The sequence below is a fragment of the Schistocerca serialis genome, chromosome 1 (assembly GCF_023864345.2).
Source record: "Schistocerca serialis cubense isolate TAMUIC-IGC-003099 chromosome 1, iqSchSeri2.2, whole genome shotgun sequence".
Classification (NCBI taxonomy): domain Eukaryota; kingdom Metazoa; phylum Arthropoda; class Insecta; order Orthoptera; family Acrididae; genus Schistocerca; species Schistocerca serialis.
The window spans coordinates 581,154,018-581,176,398 of NC_064638.1; the positions used below are offsets into that span (position 1 = coordinate 581,154,018).

General features: G+C 39.0%; 1 protein-coding gene across 4 annotated transcripts in view; it reads left to right on the forward strand.

Moving 5' to 3' along the window:
* The window catches only part of LOC126476815 (poly(U)-binding-splicing factor half pint), a 120,369-nt gene that overhangs the window by 23,036 nt on the left and 74,952 nt on the right, over nucleotides 1–22,381 (forward strand). For 2 of the 4 annotated variants that reach the window (XM_050103570.1, XM_050103571.1), the window contains exon 3: nucleotides 3,800–3,868. In XM_050103570.1, coding sequence (XP_049959527.1) covers nucleotides 3,800–3,868 — 69 coding nt within the window. Of the gene's footprint in view, nucleotides 1–2,168; nucleotides 2,264–3,799; nucleotides 3,869–22,381 lie in introns of all 4 variants that reach the window. The other 2 variants (XM_050103572.1, XM_050103574.1) reach the window with 2 other exon arrangements.

Consider the following 22,381-nt stretch of genomic DNA (forward strand, 5'->3'; position numbering starts at 1 on the left):
GCAGTTTGTAACGTAACACAAATAATTTTACTTGTCATATTTAGGGAAAACTTCCAGGGACAAGCTAGAGTGATTGAACACTTTATTGCTTACACGTGTGACAGATTTACAAAGTCCACAGTAGCCACATATGATTAGTACAAGTCATCTATTCACAGACACAAGAATAAGATTTTCAACTTGCAGTAGTCTTTAGACAATCTTATTTTCTGGAAGAACTACAGATGTAATAATGCCTTAAAATAGGGGGCGGGAAGTTAAGTTCTTAACATCGAATGTGCGTTACATATACTGTAACTGTAATTAAATTTACTTGACATCGAGATTTAGGCAAGCACATATCCATAGTGAAATATACAACATAAATTTGATGCACTCAAAAGTAAGAGTAAATTATTTGACATGTCATGACTAGTACTGCAAAGCAGAAATTTTGAAGTGAAGTGACTGGTAACAAGGAGTTCATTTTCTAGGAGACATTTTGTTCGCATAGTCAGAAATTTGCCCAAAACCATTATTTAATGAATAAAATGAAAACTTGAAGTATTTAAAAGGAGAAAAGATGTTCAGTTTGTGTCTTTGTGTTGTAGACTTGGATCACAAGCTGTAACACTTTGAGTGTCATAAATGTTTCTAATGCACACATAATTGACTGCAGGTTGTTAATTTTGCCAGCTTTGATTGGTGTGTGCGCATGAGCGCAAGCGTGCGTGCGTGCACGTGCATGTGGTTTTTATTATTATTATTATTATTGTTATTATTATTAGTGGTGTCCCACCACCAATATAAAAGGTTACTTCATGACATTTACATGACACAGAACATACTATGTAAACATATTGTTTGCTATTTGGAATGAATGAACTGTTGTCACAGTCCAGGAATTTCATTGGACCATTCTGGTAATAAAATCTATTGTGTAAATGTCATTGCACAGTACTAAAAGAATGACATACTGAACGTGTCATAATGTGTCCCATGAAATTCTGAAATTGTGGGTTTTTGTTGCAGCTACAAGACACCAGTCTGCTGTATAATTACTAAACACATACTAGAAATATCAGAGTATGTTAAGCATTATGTGTAGTTTAAGGTATTTATGGCTTACCTGGCTTCCCCAATTGTATTTTCATTATCTCTTTCCTATAATGGAAGAAATCAAAACTGAATTACAAACCATAAAAAATTGGCAATATCTTCAGGCTGTGTTCTCTTTGGGAAATGGACATTCGTGTTAAAATATTAAAAATGATTTTCTTATAAATTCTTTCCTCAAATCTGTCCAACATAAATCAAGAAGAGGATTACTTGACTTCATATGGTTATACATAGTATTCCTTATACCTTTGTAATCACGACGACTTGAGTATCTAATACTTATGCTTTGCTCCTTGTTATTTCTTCATTACCTGCTGATGCAACTGTCATATGAATATAGACAATCTTCTTTCTCACATACTGTTATGAAATATATTGTTGACTTTGAATAATTCAGTACTCCATCTTTATCCTTCTTCTAACTTTGTGTGTGTTAAAAATCAGAAATGAATACTGGTATTTGATAAAAACTTTACTTTTCAATTCTTCATGGAACATATAGTTGAAACTATATTTGTGTGTTTGGAGATTAAGGATAAAACAGTTTGTGGTTTTTCCCACCCTCACATCATTGTGCCATCATTCCTTACACAGTCCAGTATTTCCCTGTTGTTGTAAGCTACTGTAGGAATAGCAATCAAAGATTTTGGCTGAACATTTTTCAGATCAAATTGTCTGGTGATACTGAAAATGTAGTGTTGTGTTATGGTGCTGTAATTTCAGTTTACATCAAAAATATCTTAGTGTTTTGTACAGTACACAAGAGTGATCATAGGCTGCTTATGTACTTATAATTGAATGGTAGAACAGGATCAGTATAAACTTGAACACTAGCAAGAGTTGGGGAAACCATGTATGTCATTTGGAGCAATTTTTGTAGTGGTATGCAATATTCATGAGAACGTAATACTTCCAGGATCAGCTTATGTAATTGAAAGAGCCTGTATTCATTATTGTTTTTGCTATTTGTAAGTTTCCTAGCTTGGGGAAGTGATAACATTCGGTGTTGCCTAGTGTCCATCTGTTTTCTTGATTTTTTTCCTCTTTTTTCTGTGTTGTTCCATGGTTAGAGTTGCGCCTAGCCTAGCCCTGGTGTTTTCAGCGATGTGGTGATCCGGTCAGGGGCCAACATGACACTGGCCGCCTGCTATTCCCCTTGGTAAAGGTCAATTTAAACCTTGAGTCACCATGACTTTTTCCTGACATCAGACGTAACAGACATTCAATTTTCTCATGAAAACATAAATAATTTTATAACAGAATGCCTCTATTTCTTTTTAACTTATTTGTATAACAATGTCTGTAGCCGTTTTATGTCAGGATTTTGATAAGATTTTTTTTAATATTATTATGCAAGACTCCTCAAAACCATGTACAGCTATCTTGTGTTAATATTAGTTATATGTTGTTTTGTGTTTGTAGTAGATTTAAAGCTGAATGAATGTGTGTTAGCTATTGAAGCTACAGTTTTAAGCTGTACCACTGTAGAATTTTCAGCTGTTGAATTTCTTCCTAGTTCACTTGCAATCCCTTCAAATATTTTTGTGATATACCCTGATAACTTACACAAAAGCAAGTTGCCTTTCTTTTATTCTTCTCTTCTAAGATTTCGAAAAGAAAGGTACTGATCTAACATGAAATAGATCATGATAAATAAGACTGAAGTTGCATGTGCACATTTGTGTCAACAGGCGAAAGCTTGGGAGAATGGAAGACATTTAACCCTTGCTCGTGAGAATATATAAATCATTCAATTTTAACAAAATTTGAAATTTTCTGCCATTTTAAAACTCTTCACTAGATCAGGACTGGAACCTAGATCTATGCCTTTTGCAGGCACCTATCTATTGACCAAGCCAGCTGAGCATACCCCGTACATTGACTGGAACCTACAGTCAAGAATTACCTCTTTACGAATCTCAAGAGATGTCTCCAGCACTTTTTGGTGGAATAGCATCATTGAGAAAGAGACGATGTAGTGGAGAATGGCTTAGTTGCAGCCTGGAGATTGATTCCAGAATAAAACTCTTACTTACATAATAGTGTTACTACTTGATAATTATATCTGTGTCCTTGACTGAGATTCAGACTTTTAATTTATGCCATTTGTGGACAACACGCCTCCAGCCAAGTTACTAGAGCAAGCCTCGTGGTGTAAATCAGTTGCAGTCTGCCAAACATCTTTCTTTTAGAGTGCAACCTTGGGGTGTGCTCGGTTGGCTCAGTTGTTAGAGCACTGCCTATGAAGGCAAAGATTTACATTTGAATCACAGATTTTAAAACAGTTCCACTTTTGAAAGAAAATCTATTTTAATTGTAAATTGCATGTTTTGTCGCACACAAAACGTAGAAAGACCTGAAAATAAAGTTAAGTTAATTTTTAGATATTTATGGTCAGTAATGTGCAGTTTCTTACAATAAAGTGTGGGTTGAATTAGATCAAAAGCTTTGCTTCTTATTGAGATACTCTCCTATCACAAATCTTCTTTCTAAGGGAAGAAAAATTGTGTTGAAAAATTTTACAAGATTCAGATTTCCATTTTTAAATGGGGCTTGATATTATATTAAATTTCCATAACAGTGACAAGTTTTGTAATTACTGGCTTAGCATACTGTGTTAGGCATATTTAGTGGCTAACATAGGACCTTGTCTTTTTGCTTGATTGATTGGTGTGTAATTCTGTTTTCTGTCTTGTTATAGGAGAGGATGGCACTGACTTCATGTCAGCACTTGTCTATAATATAAATCAAACTGGGACCCTGGTAACAGGTAAGTTCTAACTGTTATAAGTCTGCTTCAACACAATTTCATTAAGCACAACGTATTTGCAATTACATCACAGAAAATAATGGTTCCTGAGTCTTCTGGAAATACACAGAACAAAAAACTTCTGGAGATGGATTCCTCATTATCAGTACACTATTCTATATGTTTGCTGAATAACTCTCACATCAGTGCTGCAGGACGCAGTTTGTAGATTTGACTGGAAGCACACGGGTACGAACTATGCCCTAGGTGAACCCATATACTGTCACATTTGGGGATTGTTCACTGAAAACACAATGGTTGGTCAAATAGTGAGCAAAGAGTCCCACATTAGGCAGACAGGGAAATAACTTGTGATAGCCAAACGTCGTCAGTAGATTACTCCAAAGTCCAAATCCCAGCCCAGGAGAAAACCACATAGCACTGGGTCATCAACTTATCATTAGTAGACATGGTAGAGATAATGCTTTAAACATCGGCTAGTTGACAAGTGATACCCGACAGCCCGTGGCAGCTCTTAAACCTGCCGCAGGTGTTTAGTAACATAACATGGCATCAGTCTATATATTCTTTCGCACTGCGCATAGTGACTTCATCGTGAATACGTGTAATTATATCGAGTGATCCATCAACATGTCTGATGGGCGTACAAGATTAACCTTCATGTAAAAACTCTATCTTGAAATTTCTTCTTTGCTGAATGCTAGCAATTTTTTGATGTCATCATGTCTTGCTTTCTTTTTCTTATATCGTAAAATAATTGTAGTATGTTTGTTACTGTTGTTTATATTACGCTGCTTTGTTTCACCCTTTAGTAACAATGTTATTATTAAAATTATGCTTCAAGTAGTTGTGTTACATTGCCCAATCACAATAATGTGACTTGGGACTGACGTATAGTTGTTTAACTCCTTTCTGTGTTCATGTTCTATAGTTTCCACTTGGGCGCGTATGCCCCAGTTGTTTTATGCGCCCTAAAGCAAAACAAACAATAATGTGACCATTGCCAATGTTGGATGTCATCGTGCAATAACCTCTGATAAATGGCTTGTGGATATATATGACATCCAAAAGGGCTTTTGGGTGAATGGTGGAAGCATTTCCAAAATTGCTAAGTTTGTAAACTGTTCACATTCTTCTATTATTAAAGTATACTCTGCACAGCAGAATGGCATTATACAAAATTGTAGTTAGTGCAACTGTGCTGTACCACCAACCATAGATGATGGTTGAAGGACAATTATGGAGAAGTGTATAGGCAAATAGTTTTGCAGCTGTTGAACAAATGTTCAGCTGTTCAGATGACTGTTCAGATGAACCAAGGGGCTGCCAACAGTATCGTCTCAATGATCATTCAGCAAATATTGTGGCCTATGAGCCTCCATGGGTGCCTGATTCATACCCCCATGCTGACTGCTGTTCATTGGCAATGGAGGCTGGAATTTGCATACCAGTACTGCAACTATACATCCACCGAGTGCGGGCAGGTGGCCTTTCATATGAATCACATTTTATGCGACATTGAACAAATGGCTCTTGGTGTTTACGGCTTGAAACATCTGAAAATAAACACCAAGTAACAATTGTTGGGAGGGTCCAGGCCAGAGGAGGGAGTTTTGTGGCCTGGGAATATTTTCTTGACATAACCGGGTTGCTATTGCTATTCTGGAAGGCAAAATGAATCAGCACAAGTTTCCGTCTATCCTTGAATCATCATTTAAAGCCTTTCCTTGAAACTTTTAATAGATTCTCACGATAGTTCAGTTTTTTCAGTATCTTCGACATCCTCCCACAGATTAGACAAATGTGTGATCATTCATGCTGCTATTCTCTCTATAAGTTCAATATCCTCTATCAATCCTTTTTGGCACAGTTCCCACACACTTGTGCAGTATTCTAGAACTGGCCACCCAAATAATTTGTAAGGAATCTCCTTTTGTAGACTGATTACACTTCCCCAGTATTCTACCAATAAATCAGTCTGCCACCTGCTTTACATAGGACTGAGCCTATGTGGTCATTCCATTTCATATCCCTACACTCAGGTATTTGCGTGAGTTGGCCTATTACAATACTGACTTGATGATATTGTAGTCATATGAGATATAATTTTTTGCGGGAAGTGCTCAATTTTAGATTTTAACATTCAAAGCAAGTTACCAGCCTCTGCACCACTTTGAAATCTTGTCCAGATCTGACTGAATATTTATGCAGCTTCTTTCAGACAGTACTTCAGTGTAGACAACTGCATTATCTGCAACAAGTCTGCGGTTACTTTTAATATTGTCTACAAGCTCGTTAATATACAACATGAACAGCAAGGGCCCCAACACACTTACCTTGGGCACACCTGAAGTTATTCCTACAGCTGATGATGACACACCATCTCTAAGATAAGATGCTGCTTCCTCCGTACCAAAAAGTCCTCAATCCGGTCACACATTTCACTTGAGACCCCATACGATCGTACTTTTGACAAGAAGCATAGGTGTGGTAATTAATGAATCAAACACTTTTTTGGAATGAAGAGAGATTACATCTACCTGACTGCCTTGAACCAAATCTTTCAGTATATGTAAAAAAAATTTGAGTTGTAGTTCACAAGATTAATGTTTTTGGAATCCATACTGGGTGGCATGGAGGAGATTGATCTGTTAGAGGTGTCTGATTATGTTTGAGCTCAGTATATGTTGTAAGATTCTACAATGAATCGATGTCAAAGAGGTAGTTTCATGGATCAGTTCTACTACCCTTGTAGAAGTATGTGACCTGTGCTTTCTTCCAAGAACTGGGCACAGTTGTTTTATTTATTTATTTTTTTGAGGGGGGGGGGGGGACAGAGGAGCATCTGCTATAGATTGTTAGAAGAGGAGCTAGCTCAGTACAAAATCTGATAGGGGTTCCATTGGGCCCAGGAACTTTGTTCAATTTCAGTGATTTCAGCTGTTTCTCAACACCACTGACACTAATACTGATTTCACTCACCTTTAGTGCTATGAGGATTGAATTGGAAATATTCTCCTTGGTTTTCCTGTGTAAAGGAACATTTGAAGATTAAGTCAAGCACTTCAACTTGTGCATTGCTACCCTCAGTTTCAGTTCCTGTCTCATTTGCTAGGGACTGGACACTAACTTTGGTGCCACCAACAGCCTTTACAAACAACCAGATTTTCCTTTTGGTTTTGTAAAAGATAATTTGACAGTATTCTGCTACAGTAGTCATTAAAAGCTTCAGACATTGCTCTTGACAGCCAAATGAGTTTCATTCAGCATCTATCTGTAGCCCTGTGCTTTTACTCCTATTATGCAGTAATCCCTGTTCTTTAGAAATTTATTTATAGTAGCTGTAGACCATGGAGGATCCGTCCAACAAACTTTTGTGCTGGTTATCTATTCAGTGAATGGTCAATTATTCTTTTAAACTTGAGCCATAGTTCCTCTGCATACTCCTTCCCTGTGCTGAAAGTTTTAAAGTTTCTCATTGAGATGTGATACGACAGATTTTTTTTCTTTTTTTTAATCCAATGTACTAATATATATTGATGGTAGGCAATTAAAACCTCATAACTCCAGCTGTTTGTGAAACTCTTAATTCCAGTAACTCCATAATCAGAGAGAAATTTGAAAGTGCATGAATTTATCTAATCTGTCAATAACTAGGCTTCTACTGTGCAGTTACCCAAGTAGCAACTTCTTGTATCACTTTATATACACTTATGCTCATAAATTAAGGATAATGCTGAATCATGGTGAAACAACACTCTGGTGGGCGGTTTGCGGGTTTAAATCACCTCAGGGTATGACCATGTGGTACATTTGACCTGTAGTCGTCGCACAGTGGTGCTGGCTGCAGCCCACATATGCAGAGGTGTGTTGATGCTTGTCGGAGTACAGTGCAGCAAGTAAGTGTGCAGATGTTTTCAGACGTGCTAATGGTGACTGTGTGTTGAAAATGGCTCAAAGAACACATTTTGATGAAGTTATGATGAGTAGAATACTAGGGCCTCTGGAGGCTGGTCAAACACAGCAGGTCGTAGCACGGGCCCTCCGTGTGCCACATAGTGTGATCTCAAGATTATGGCAACGATTCCAGCAGACAGGAAACGTGTCCAGGCACTACAGTACAGGACGTCCACAGTGTACACCACTACAAGAAGACCGATATCTCACCATCAGTGCCCGCAGACGGCCAGGGAGTACTGCAGTTAGCCTTGCTCGGGACCTTACCGCAGCCACTGGAACAGTTGTCTCCAGACGACTGAACAGACATGGTTTATTCGCCCGGAGACGTGCAAAGTGCATTCCACTGACCCATGGTCACATGAGAGCCTGTAAAGACTGGTGTCAAGAACACAGTACATGGTCATTGGAACAGTAGTCCCAGATTATGTTCACGGATGAGTCCAGCTATAGTCTGAACAGTGATTCTTGCCAGGTTTTCATCTGGTGTGAACCAGGAACCAGATATCAACCCTTTAATGTCCTTGAAAGGGGCGTGTATGGAGTTTGTGGTTTGACGGTGAGGGGTGGGATTATGATTGGTGCACATACACCACTGCATGTCTTTTACAGAGGAACTGTAACAGGTCAGGTGCATCGGGACGTCCTTTTGCACCAGTGTGTCCGCGTTTTCAGGGGTGCAGTGGGTCCCGCCTTCCTCCTGATGGATAATAACACATGGCCCCACAGAGCTGCCATTGTGGAGGAGTACCTCGAAACAGAAGATATCAGGCGAATGGAGTGGCCTGCCTGTTCTCCAGACCTAAACCCCATTGAACACGTCTGGGATGCTCTCGGTCGACGTATCGCTGTAAGTCTTCAAACCCCTATGACACTTCAGGAGGTCCGACAGGCACCGGTGCAAGAATAGGAGGCAATACCCCAGCAGCTGCACGACCACCTGATCCAGGTGTGCCAACCCGTTGCGCGGCCTGTGTACGTTTGTGCATGATGATCATATCCCAAATTGTCGTCGGGGTACATGCGCAGGAAACAGTGGCGTTTTGTAGCACATGTGTTTCGGGGCGGTTTTCTCAACTTATCACCAATACTGGGGACTTAAAAGCAATGTCGTGTGTGTTCCCTATGTGCCTATGCTATTAGTGCCAGTTTTGTATATTGTCACGATGTGTGGCACCACATTCTACAATTATCCTTAATTTATGGGAATAAGTGTAGTTTTTTAAGAAACCGTTCTTACGCCACCTACAAAATTTAACAAAATGGAGTTACAAAGTTTTCATGGCGTGCTATTGACATCTTTCTGCTTGTTTTAGTTTTTCTTTGTGCTTTGCTGATCATTGTTGCCAGTTTTGATGTGGATATCCTCAAAGAGGTCGGATCTACTTGTTGCCATTAGATCCAGTATATTTCCATCATGAGTGGGTTTCCAACAATCTACACTAGGTAGTTTTTGAGAGAAGGCATTTAGTAATGTTTCACAGGATGTCGTTTCATGCCCACCACTAACAAAACATGAAGATGGCAACAACGTATGGTCAGCTATTAGTTTGAAACTGCAAAATTTCGGATTTCCATCTGGATTTACAGGACTTCAAAAAGTCATTAAATATCAAAAGTGGGCTAATATTTTTATATACTTTTGTGTTGCTGTTATTTTAGGAATGGTAATGCAGATTTTGTAGGATAAAACAGGCAGCATAAACAAATGGGACTAATATCAAACTCTGTACCCAATTACAAGTAGCTCAGAACCATATCAGTTTATAACAACAGAAGTCAACTGTTTAATGACTGAAGATGATACAGAAATGAGTATACTGAATGCTTAATGTTAACAACACTTATAGATTAGGCCGTAGGCTGGTTCCCACTGGCCAACTGCTGCCTATAAGGCTGTATGAGGAGCAATTTATGATCATGGGACATGTGATCAGCATATTGCCAATCCCTCCAAATGTTGTTGCCTATAGACAAATCCACTGCTTCTTTATTCAAGTAGCTCCTCATTTCTACTCACAAGGGCTGAGTTGACAGCCTATATTGGGTACCACATGAGATACTGGGAATCCAACCCTGGTCCTTCAGCACTGAAAGCAGTGATGCTAACCATTCAACTACAGAAGCAGTCCACTATGGAATATTTAGTGCTTGAGTATCTCATTTCCATTACTCAGCTTTTAATCCTGTATTTAGTTATGTATCAAACATGTGCCGTTGTTACTTTTCACACATGCTGGAATCTCTGTATTGAAAACTGTTTACTGTATGAAAAGCGGTCCAGGCTATTTTTACCCTTGTAACTAACTGTTGTTTGAGGTGCCGTAAAAACTAAAATTCATATGTGGATTCCAAGATTTCATTGGTACTTTCTATTATTTTATTTTTGATATGTTATCTTAGTCTAATTCTGATTGATTTCTGGCCTACTTTTGGATTTGATCTGTTAAGTTGCTCCTTGCATTTTTTAAGTTCATCTTCATTAGAGGCAAATAGTGCAACCTTATCTGCCTAATTCTTGTATTGCATAAACATGTATCCTTTCTGAAAACATTCTCTACTGCTGCTGATATCTCCTTTTTTAATATATTGTACATTTCATCTAAGGGGCTTAAGCCTAAGTTATTTTTTTCCATCTTGTGAAGTACAATAATTATACCACTGTTCTTGTTTTGGGTAGTATTCTTCCTTTAAGTATTATGTAAACAGGTTTGCCAGTTCTTCTCATATCACGTTCACTTCGAATAATCATCTCTCAGTAAATTACGTTTCATCATACCTCAAATGACTTTTTACATCTTGTTTTGGGACTGCCTATGCAGTGTCATTATTTTCTTTATAATCTGTCTGTGTTTCTGATTCATCTTGTGAACTACACAAACATGTAAAAAAGTCTTCAAATTTGTATAATTTTCTCTCTGTATTTATTGCGTAATATGCCACTTTAATCGATGAAATGTAAAGTCTACTCAACAAAAGTTGGTTTCCAAAATAGTGTAATTCAGAATATTTTATCATGTTCTTATTATAGTTTACTTGAAACTTTCCATTTCTCTTTAATGGCTGCCTTGTTAAACTTGAGATTACTTTCCCTTTGCTCCCGTCGTACCTGCAACATGATGGCTGTTTTCGTATATCGGCAAATTTCATCTTGTCTGTGTAATCTTGATTTTCTAAGGTCCTGAATTTGTTGCTTGCGGTATCTCTCTCTATTCCTAAATAAATTCTCGTATCAAAATTTCTGATTTCTTGTTTCATGGGATCTCTGTCTTCCTGCCTCTGTATCTATTTTTATTCATCGTACCAAAACACCTAATGTGTGTGTTTGTCCATATTCGTGGGTGCACATGCTTTGTCAACTGTTCTGTACTGGATCCGCTATCAATTCTGTTAGTTTAACCTAGTGATGGACCCCGGACTGATGAGCAGTTCTCAAGTATCAGTCAAACAAGTATTTTTTAAGTCACTTTTATCATAAATTAACTAAATTTCTTCAAGAGTCTTAAATTGAATCTGCTGGGCATCTGTTTTCTCTCTCTCTCTCTCTCTCTCTCTCTCTCTCTCTCTCTCTCTCTCTCTCTCTCTCTCTTTTTTTTAAATAATGTGTTGTAGGATAATGACAACCTTCAGTGTTTTTATTGTTTGATGAAATATAATAAATTCCTTCATAGAAAGAAATGTCACTTATGATGATTTACTTAAGAAATAGGGAGGTACACCAAATTAATTTAACCATCAAGTTCAGAAATTTAGGAAGTAAATATGAAGGGTGCTGTAATGTAAGAGGACATTGTGGGCCAAGTCCTGTTCCGCTATATGAAGAATTGTCATGCCAGCTCAAGATTTTCCCAGTGTTTCAATAGAGAGGTCAAATATACCAACAGGCCTACTGTGCATACCATATCTGTTCCGACAGAGAGAGAGCATACAAGGAAAGATGTAGCCGCAGTGTGCGGAAGCTAGGAAAGTGAGTGCTGTTTACTGTCTGTGCATCTGGTATGCAGTCCATGGACCCAGAAGGTGCGCACAGAGTAAACAGGATTATAGAATATCTTAGGAGAAAAACAAATGATGTTTTTCAATTGTAATGTAAGAAAGCTTTTCAATTCTACATCTACATCTACATCTACATTTATACTCCGCAAGCCACCCGACGGTGTGTGGCGGAGGGCACTTTACGTGCCACTGTCTTTACCTCCCTTTCCTGTTCCAGTCGCGTATGGTTCGCGAGAAGAACGACTGTCTGAAAGCCTCCGTGCGCGCTCTAATCTCTCTAATTTTACATTCGTGATCTCCTCGGGAGGTATAAGTAGGGGGAAGCAATATATTCGATACCTCATCCAGAAACGCACCCTCTCGAAACCTGGCGAGCAAGCTACACCGCGATGCAGAGCGCCTCTCTTGCAGAGTCTGCCACTTGAGTTTATTAAACATCTCCGTAACGCTATCACGGTTACCAAATAACCCTGTGACGAAACGCGCCGCTCTTCTTTGGATCTTCTCTATCTCCTCCGTCAGACCGATCTGGTACGGATCCCACACTGATGAGCAATACTCGAGTATAGGTCGAACGAGAGTTTTGCAAGCCACCTCCTTTGTTGATGGACTACATTTTCTAAGCACTCTCCCAGTGAATCTCAACCTGGTACCCGCCTTACCAACAATTAATTTTATATGATCATTCCACTTCCAATCGTTCCGCACGCATACTGCCAGATATTTTACAGAAGTAACTGCTACCAGTGTTTGTTCCGCTATCATATAATCATACAATAAAGGATCCTTCTTTCTATGTATTCGCAATACATTACATTTGTCTATGTTAAGGGTCAGTTGCCACTCCCTGCACCAAGTGCCTATCCGCTGCAGATCTTCCTGCATTTCGCTACAATTTTCTAATGCTGCAACTTCTCTGTATACTACAGCGTCATCCGCGAAAAGCCGCATGGAACTTCCGACACTATCTACTAGGTCATTTATATATATTGTGAAAAGCAATGGTCCCATAACACTCCCCTGTGGCACGCCAGAGGTTACTTTAACGTCTGTAGACGTCTCTCCATTGATAACAACATGCTGTGTTCTGTTTGCTAAAAACTCTTCAATCCAGCCACACAGCTGGTCTGATATTCCGTAGGCTCTTACTTTGTTTATCAGGCGACAGTGCGGAACTGTATTGAACGCCTTCCGGAAGTCAAGAAAATAGCATCTACCTGGGAGCCTGTATCTAATATTTTCTGGGTCTCATGAACAAATAAAGCAAGTTGGGTCTCACACGATCGCTGTTTCCGAAATCCATGTCGATTCCTACATAGTAGATTCTGGGTTTCCAAAAACGACATGATACTCGAGCAAAAAACATGTTCTAAAATTCTAAAACAGATCGACGTCAGAGATATAGGTCTACAGTTTTGCGCATCTGCTCGACGACCCTTCTTGAAGACTGGGACTATTTGTGCTCTTTTCCAATCATTTGGAACCCTCCGTTCCTCTAGAGACTTGCGGTACACGGCTGTTAGAAGGGGGGCAAGTTCTTTCCTGTTGGATCAGAATGCTCTGGTTTGAGTTCTCATAGAGAGAGAATGTATTAGTGTCACATAAATGGACTGAATTGTAATTGCAGTTATACAATAAATGTCTGGTAATGAAAGTGAAAAATGCATGTTCAGTCGTCACTTGAGAATTTGGTATAAGTTGTTAGTTGGAAAGCTTTAGCAATTTCCTGCAGCAGTGAAGATGAAGATGCTTCAGAGAAGTCTGCACTGGCATGGTACAGCATAGCTGGTCCATAAAAAATCCACACGATGACCAGAATTACATACAAGCCAGATTCACCAAAAATTAGGTAATCCTTAAACAAGAAAACTGTGACGCATTGACAATGTGGCTGACGCAGAAGAGTCTTCGCCATCTCTGTCCACTTTGCCAATCAACACTTCAAATACATCTTGAACTCTCTTGTAGTGGCACGGAGGCCAGGAGGAATACCTCATTCAAATAATAAAATACACAAAACAGGACTTGGCCCCTAATAAATCTTCTTACACAATAATTAAAATTTTATATTCTGAACGACTTTCTTTAATGTTTTGCAGTCAATTTATTTGAAACAGTGTTTCATTTCGCACTATAAGAAAGAACCATACGTGAGATAATACAGGAATGGTACTCAAAGAAAGTTGGCTTCCAGAAAACCACACAGAATAACTTTAGCAGAATTTTACGTATCTGCCTTCAGTGAAACACAGTGTTTTTTGAACACATGACATGTTTCAACACTGGTCTACTACCTCCTGTAGGCTTGACATTATTTCTCAATTTATGTTGTTTATGTCTTAAGTTTACAAAACATCATTGTTCAGTAAATTGCAGACTGACAACACGTTTTATCATTGTAACTCCCCACGTATCTATGGCAAAGTCACCACAGAGAAAAATATTCGGTTAACTTGGTTGTAGAGTCTAGTTTTGAAACTAATATTGTGTCAAGGGCTGCTTACTAATTTTGCATTCTTTATGTGGATGGGATATGATAAAACAGTTCAAATGGCTGGCTCTGAGCACTATGGGACTTAACTTCTGTGGTCATCAGTCCCCTAGAACTTAGAACTACTTAAACCTAACTAACCTAAGGACATCACACACATCCATGCCCAAGGCAGGATTCGAACCTGCGACCGTAGCAGTCCCGCGGTTCCGGACTGTGCGCCTAGAACCACTAGACCACCGCGGCCGGCGATAAAACAGTTGCCCTAAGTACAACTACTCCCATGTCCCCTCTAAACAACATTCCATACTGCTGCACATGGTCACTTGATGCCCCACTTCACAGAAAATTCCAAGCAGAAATGTTATGAAAGGTCTCTGAGCACAACAAACATATAGCACAGGCTTGCTACGTCGTCATAACTATTGGTCTGCAGTAACATTTGTCTGTTGGCACACTCTGGCAACAGTTCAAACGAACCTGTGTCTAAGAGGTAGCAGGTAAATATTGTGAATGGTGGTTTGAAAAGTGTGAATTTCCTTTTAAGTAAGATGAATTATTCTGTGTGAGAAAGTGCAATGAATTTCTGAAATCGAAAAGCTTTTGAATTATTTAAAACTTTGATGACCAGCCACTTAGAAAAATTTCCAGGCCAGAAGATCAGACGTTTTTGTTGCCAGTTGTCATTTAAAATTTTACTGGCCCATTTGTGTTTGATATGTCTTAAAGGGTAACACATACAAAAAGACCAATATTATACATGAAAGCTTAGATTTTCTTGTAGCTATACTAAGTTTAAAACAGGAACTTTTCCTGTTTGGTGCTTTTGCACTACTGAACAGTGATGTTGCTATTGGCCGACGACATCCTGTGTCCTATGCTCTGAATATCTGCTGTCGTTGGCTGGCTAGAGAATGTGACGTGAGCTATGATTGACTGAGAAAAGCGCATTGCAATCTCAGTTTAGTGCTTTGGAAACTAACGTGCTGTGTGATGGAATTTGTGTTTATATTTTCTTAATAGGAAAATATATAGTGTACATTTTGCTGCGCATCAAAGATCTTTCCAAAACACATTATATTTTACTGAGTTTTGTTTCCTAAAGTGCCAGGAAGTTCCATGCCGGCGAATAACACATTTACCGTTCAAAGGATAGATAAATTTTACAGTTCAGAGGGAAAGTATACTCTATTTTCACCCAGGAGGAAGTATGTTCTTAACTTGGAAAAATCCGGGAATTTTCTTTTTTCCTTGATCACATATACAATACAGCCTGTCACAGTACTCTCTTATTGAAAGTCTGGAGTTATATATACATCTCAAGAACGAAATGAGTTTGTCATTTTTTATTCACAGTTTAGTCATGCCAATTCCATTGAATATTGCATTTCCTGCACGTGTATTTCACTTTGACAATGTCTAAAATCCAAAGAAAATTATGTGCAACAGCAGTGTTAATAATGAATTAGTGCTCCACTACTTCTTGAATTACATATTTACTAGTTTCTTCGCTTTACACTGCTTATGTGAATTGCAACATAAAAATGATTAAAGCAAAGAGAACCCTAGCATACTGGTTATTCCTCATCTCTGTTTGGGAATTCTTTTACCTTGAGACTTGTTTGCACGAGCAGAAGGGGACTAATGACCCTGTAGTTTGGTCCATTTACACTGCAAACCAACCAAACTGTGCACTTTGATGTAATGAACAAAGCGTGTTACCAGTTAACAGCAGTATTTCACAAACCTCTTACTGACTTCACAGTATAGAACTTTGCTCTTGGAAATTAAGCGCATGCCATGGGATGAAGCGACTGATCAACAACTGATGCACATGAAATTTAAAAGCAATCAGTGGAAGAGCCAGGATGGACTGTAACAATATTATGAAAAAGAAAATTGCTACTCACCATGTACCTGAGATGGTGAGTAGCACACAGACACAACAAAAAGACTGTCACAAGTAAAGCTTTCGGCCAGTAAGTCTTCATCAAAAATAGACGACAGTCCACACACACGCTTACGCACAGGCATGGGCGCTCACGGGCAAGCCAACGCAACTCTCACGCACACACAACTGCAGTCTCAGGCAAGTGAAGCCACACTGCAAGCAGCAGCACCATTACATGATGGGAGTGGCGACTGGGTTGGGAGGGGAGGAGTAGGGTAGGGGTGGCAGACAGTAAACTGCTGCTGGGGAGCGTGCAGGGACAATGTGGAGAGAGGGTAGGGAAGCAGTAAGTACAGTCCAGGAGGTTAGACAGATGGTAGGGGAGTGGCGGGGAGGGGGGGTTAGCGGTAAAGGAGAGAAGTAAAAAGACTGAGTGTGTTGGTGGAATGAGGGCTGTGTAGTGCTGTAATGGGAACAGGGAAGGGTCTGGATGGGAAAGGACAATGAATAATGTTGGTTGAGGCCAGGAGCATTACGAGAACATAGGATATATTGCAGCAAAAGTTTCCACCTGCACAATTCAGAAAAGCTGGAAAGGATCCATATGGCACAGGCTCTGAAGCAGTCATTGAAATTATGGATGTCATGTTTGGCAGCATGCTCAGCAACAGGGTAGTCCACTTGCTCGTGGCCACAGTTTGTCAGTAGCCATTCATGTAGACGGACAGCTTGTTGGTTGTCATGCCCACATAGAATGCAGCACACTGGTTTGAGCTTAACTTATAGATCACATGACTGGTTTCACAGGTAGCACTGCCTTTGTTGGGGTAGGTGACGTTTGCGACTGGACTGGAGTAGGTGGTGGTGGTCGGAGGATCTATGGGACAGGTCTTGCATCTAGGTCTATCACAGGGGTATGAGTCATGAGGTAAGGGGTTGGGAGCAGGGGGTTGTGTAGGGATGGACAAGTGTATTGTGTAAGTTTGGTGGACAGTGGAATACCACTGTGGGAGGGATGGGAAGGATAGTGGGCAGGACATTTCAGGACATGTGAGAAGTAGTTGAAACCCTGGCAGAGAATGTAATTCAGTTGCTCCAGTCCTGGGTGGCACTGGGTTACGAGGGGAATGCTCCTCTGTGGCTGGACGGCAGGACTTTGGGAGGTGGTGGAAGACTGGAAAGATGAGGCGTGGGAGATTTGTTTTTGTACATGGTTGGGAGGATAACTATGGTCTGTGAAGGCTTGAGTGAAACCCTCAGTATATTTTGAGAGGGACCACTCATCATTGCGGACGTGACGACCACAGGTTGTTAGGCTTTATGGAAGGGACTTCTTTGTATGGAATGGGTGTCAGTTGTCGAAGTGGAGGTATTGCTGGTGGTTAGTAGGTTTGATACAGACAGAGGCACTGATGCAAACATTGTTGAGGTGGATGTCAACATTTGGGAATGTGGCTTGTTGGGTTGAGTAGGACCTGGTGAAGCAATTTGAAAAGCTGTATGTTCGGGAGCTCATAAAAATGTTCTGTCAGATTTAGGGCCCAAATTTCTGTTTGGGATCGATTGCCAGAGTGATATCTTCCAAATTTGCTTTTTCCCCTTAAAATATGAGGTAGAGTTGGTGATGATGGTTCTATGTTAGTGAAATTAATGATGTTTACAAGGTAATCTCACTTGGAAGTAAGCGGGAAAGAGAAGTACCAGGAAATGCTGACTGTAGAGAAATGATTAAATCTATAGATCTAGCGCAAAAGAAAATTGCAAAATGATTTACCGAAAACATTGATGTATACTGTGTCCAATCTAAAACGCACAAGGTATTTGCTAATATTATCACTTGGAAACACATTTGGGTTTAATCAAGCAAAAGAACAAGGCAGCATTAGAAGTGAATATAACACTATGGACCAGTAGATAGCTATGAATGAAATATAGAATAGAGCACTGTATGGGGGGGGGGAGTCACTTTGTTTGGGATTCATAATTTTTTTTACACATTTCTCGATACCTTTTCTACAAAATTTATTACTAAAGCCTATAGGAACAAAACATTGCTAAAATCCATGAGTATACCGAATAATATTTGCCACAGCTACAGTTCTACAGTTTCAATTATACCTCACAAGATACTGAGAAATTTCATAAATAGTCTCAGTAGTGCTAGAGGAAGTTGTGGTCAGCATGACAGACTGTCAATCCTAAGGGCCCGGGTTCGATTCCCGGCTGGGTCGGAGATTTTCTTCACTCAGGGACTGGGTGTTGTGTTGTCCTAATAATCATCATTTCACCCCCATCGACGCGCAGGTCGCCGAAGTGGCGTCAAATTGGAAGACCGGCACCAGGCAAACGGTCTACCCGACGGGAGGCCCTAGCCACACGACATTTCCATTTCCATTTCAGAACTCTTAACTGGAGGAAAGCAAAATGCATTTTAGTGTAACTTGCTTGAAGCGTCTTTGTTTTGCTGTTGACATTATAATTTGCCTCTAATGCATATAAATTTCAGCAACTGACTGAAGAATTTATCCACTTAAGCCGGGAATCCGAATACTTATTCAGGGGCTGTGAGTGTTTGTACTGAAGGTAACTCGACTATATACTTGCCATTTGCAGTCTTGCACACAAAACTACATTGATCTGCCATCTGTTGGTATCTGGCTGTACTATATCATCAGTTACATGTAGGGTTATCTCTGCATGTGCACTGTTATGAGTATTATCAGGAATTAAGTGTGTTCGCATGGAAAGAAAAAGAAGTGTAATGTTATATGTGAAATCAAATATTTCAGTGCTCAAGGCATTGCCTGTTTGTATATCCATTGAAAAGTCAGTAGATGCACATATTAATTTCAGCTGTGTCTTGCACAGGGTTGAGAAAAATCCTGTTTTTATTTGTTTTTTGGATTTTTTCATAATTACGGCTAACGTAGCATTGATACATTCAAAACACTAACTCATTCTTAACAACCACTTCAATAGTGGAAAAACTGGTAAATTAAACAGGCAAAACAGGTTATTAAATTCTCTTGTGTTGGCATCTAGAGCCTTGCACAGTTATCACAGTCCTTTGTTTAAGCAGATGGTTGTTAAGACTGTGTCGTCATGGAAAACTTTCTCAAGCGCAGCAATGTTGATCTCAGTGGCAAGAATGAAATGTCATCTGAAAAACTGCATTAAGAGAAAGGGCTTTTCAATGCTGTATTAACGATATGCGATTTACCTCCGGCAACTCAGAATAATAATAATAATAAGCCTATATTGGAATTGATTCTCCCTCAAGCTGCTCCAGTAGCAGCAATAGTAATGGTTTACGAGTAGTAAGTCATGGTAGTCAACATTAAACTTCAACTCCACTGAAGAGAAAACAGACTAGCCTGCTGGATTTTGTGATTAAAACCATTGATCAGTGGAATGAACGACTGGATCTACTGAAAGCGCATGATTCAGGCACTGTGACCTGGTTACATTGGGCCTGATTGCTTCAAATTAAATGAGATCTTGCTTGATGAAGATTTGGGTGAGGCTGATATAAATGTTAAACTTGAGTTAAAAAGAGCATAATCGCATTATACTACGACAAGATACAGCCAACAGACATTCCTACTAAATGCAGTTGATTTAGAAGCCAACCAAAAGACAGCTAAATATTGTGCAGAATCTTAGAAAAATTCAATCAAAATGTCAGAAGATAATTTTCAGAAAGAAGTATTTGCTGCTTGCACTGATGGTGAAAATAAAGTGATAAAACTGAGGCAGCTTTTAATAGAAGACCTATCTGACTTGTTAACATATGGTTGTTTGACTCATTGCATTAATCTACTGAGAGATGATGTAGGATTTATAGTTGTAATAAAACTTACTGGTGACGTTCAAAAGTATTTTTCGAACCACCACCAGTCACGTCGTTGGATAAAAGAAAAAAATAGTCTTCCACCACAGCTCCCAAATCCTGTTAGATGAAATCCCCAGCTTGATAGCCTATGCACTTTTATTTATAATCATTGGAAATATGTAGAAATTGTAACAGAGCACTCTGAAGAAGTCCCTGCCAACAATAGGAAATTCTTGGATAATGTTGTAATTTATAAATATAGAACTCATCTTTTGTGACAACTGTCAGAGGTTTGCATTGTCTTGGATCTTCTTCAAATAGACAGCATGAATATTTTGCAGAAGCTGTCGAACTATGGATCAGTCTTTTACAAAGTACAGGTATAGCACCCTACAAGAGTGTAATAAAGAATGCGAGAGATAAGGACTAGAACTCTTTCAATACCTTGCTGATTTGTTACGTCCCAGATTCAGAGGGAGAAGATAACTACTGGACAGGAAGAAATTGCGAAAAACTGACTCAAAAAGATGCATCTAAAGTGGATTTAAATTATTTTGCCTTTTAGGATTGATGATTCCAGTTACATTCCTGCCTCTAAGTATTCTGATGCATTTGTAACACAGTTTCATCCAAATAAATGGTGGATGATAATGGAACTGAAAACAGCAAAAAAAGGAGAAGGAAAGTTACGACCAGGATTTATTACTTTTGTGAAAAGCGTCATTTCTTGCCCTGCCAGCACTGCATCCACTGAGAGAATCTTCTCCATGTACAGGTTTGTTTTGTCAAACTTAAGAAATAATTTAAGAGGGAAAAGAGCTGAGAATTTAGTGAAGATCTATAAATTTGTATGTACTTCCAAATAGGACAAAATTGTACTATTCAATCATTACAATTCTACATAAAGCTATATTTTCCCCCTGGAAGTTAAATGCTAGTGTATTTCTTATATCGCAAGAAAAGTTAAAACATAATATTAATAAAACAAATTCTTATGACGGTAAATAGTTGGTCTGTCTCATTTGGCTTAAATTAAAACCACCCTAGTCTTGCAGCAAAACAACTGAAAGCTCCCGACAAGAGACAGCAGTATAAGTTTGTTTCAAAGATTGCTTCAAAGTGCACTATGCTAAAAGCTCATTTTAACTGATCAGGTACACTTTAAATGTAATGCAGGTAATTTGTAATAATTCCCAAAATTTTCATTTATCTTTGACAAATAAAGCCTGTGCTAGAACAAATTAAATAACACACACACCTTACCAACCAGCAGCATATACTACTACCAGTAGGCTAGGTGGTAGAACAGGAACCACTTGTTTGAAGTTGTTTAAAAGTTGTCCTGAATATCAATTATAATAAGGCTAAAATTAAGTATACGTAACCAAACAGGAGACGGTGACTCCGCAGATAGCTAAATAAATAAACAAAAGAATATAAAGTTACAGGTTTTTGGTAAACTAATTAGTTTTCAAAACTAAGCATTCTATGTGTAGAGCAGAAAGTTTTGCAATTAGTGTGTAATACGACTTTTGTTAATGGCAATGAAGCATGGACTTTAATGTGGAGGATTGCTCAGCAGGGAACAGTGGGATACATTTTGGGAATTACTGTGACGGGCAGAAAAACAAATGAATGAGGGCCTAGAAAGGATTGGAAGACAAACTATGACTGTAATATGGTGGATGGGACACACAGCCAAATAAATTTAGGGTAGATGCACCCAGGAAGTTCTTAGATAGATTCCTAGCGATGAGAAAAGATGTCTGTAACAATGATGAATTTTTATAAGTTGGGAAGACGAAATTAGGGAATGTGCAGGAGCAGTATGGATTACTGAAGGATAAGTCTAGAGGTGACTTCTGTCTAGTGGTGAAAGCCAAATGGCTGATTATAATGTTATTGGTAATAATACTGTATGTTTACCACTGTGGATGTGGACTGCATCATTTGAAGAAATGCAACAATCTGACGTTTTTTAGAACTTTGTTACCATTATGCATATCAAGTTCAGTTCCTGTAGCAATCATTTATTCATGTATTGTGTATGCTTTAACATGAATTTGCATACAACTGGAACTCGGGATTTTCTATGTGGCTGACTTAACACATTTGTTTACATCACAAATTACTACTAGTCATATATGTGTAGTTTTTGTGCCCCATTCAGTGTTCCATCAGTCACCAGAACTATCAGATTCCTATCTTGTCTAATATTAAATCTGTAAAACTTGTCTGTGTCTGTTTTTGAACACACTAATCTCCAAAATTACTAAACAGATTTTTATGGGGTTTTCGCTGGTAACTTCAGCATAGCTAGGGGCATTGTATAGGGTATATATCACC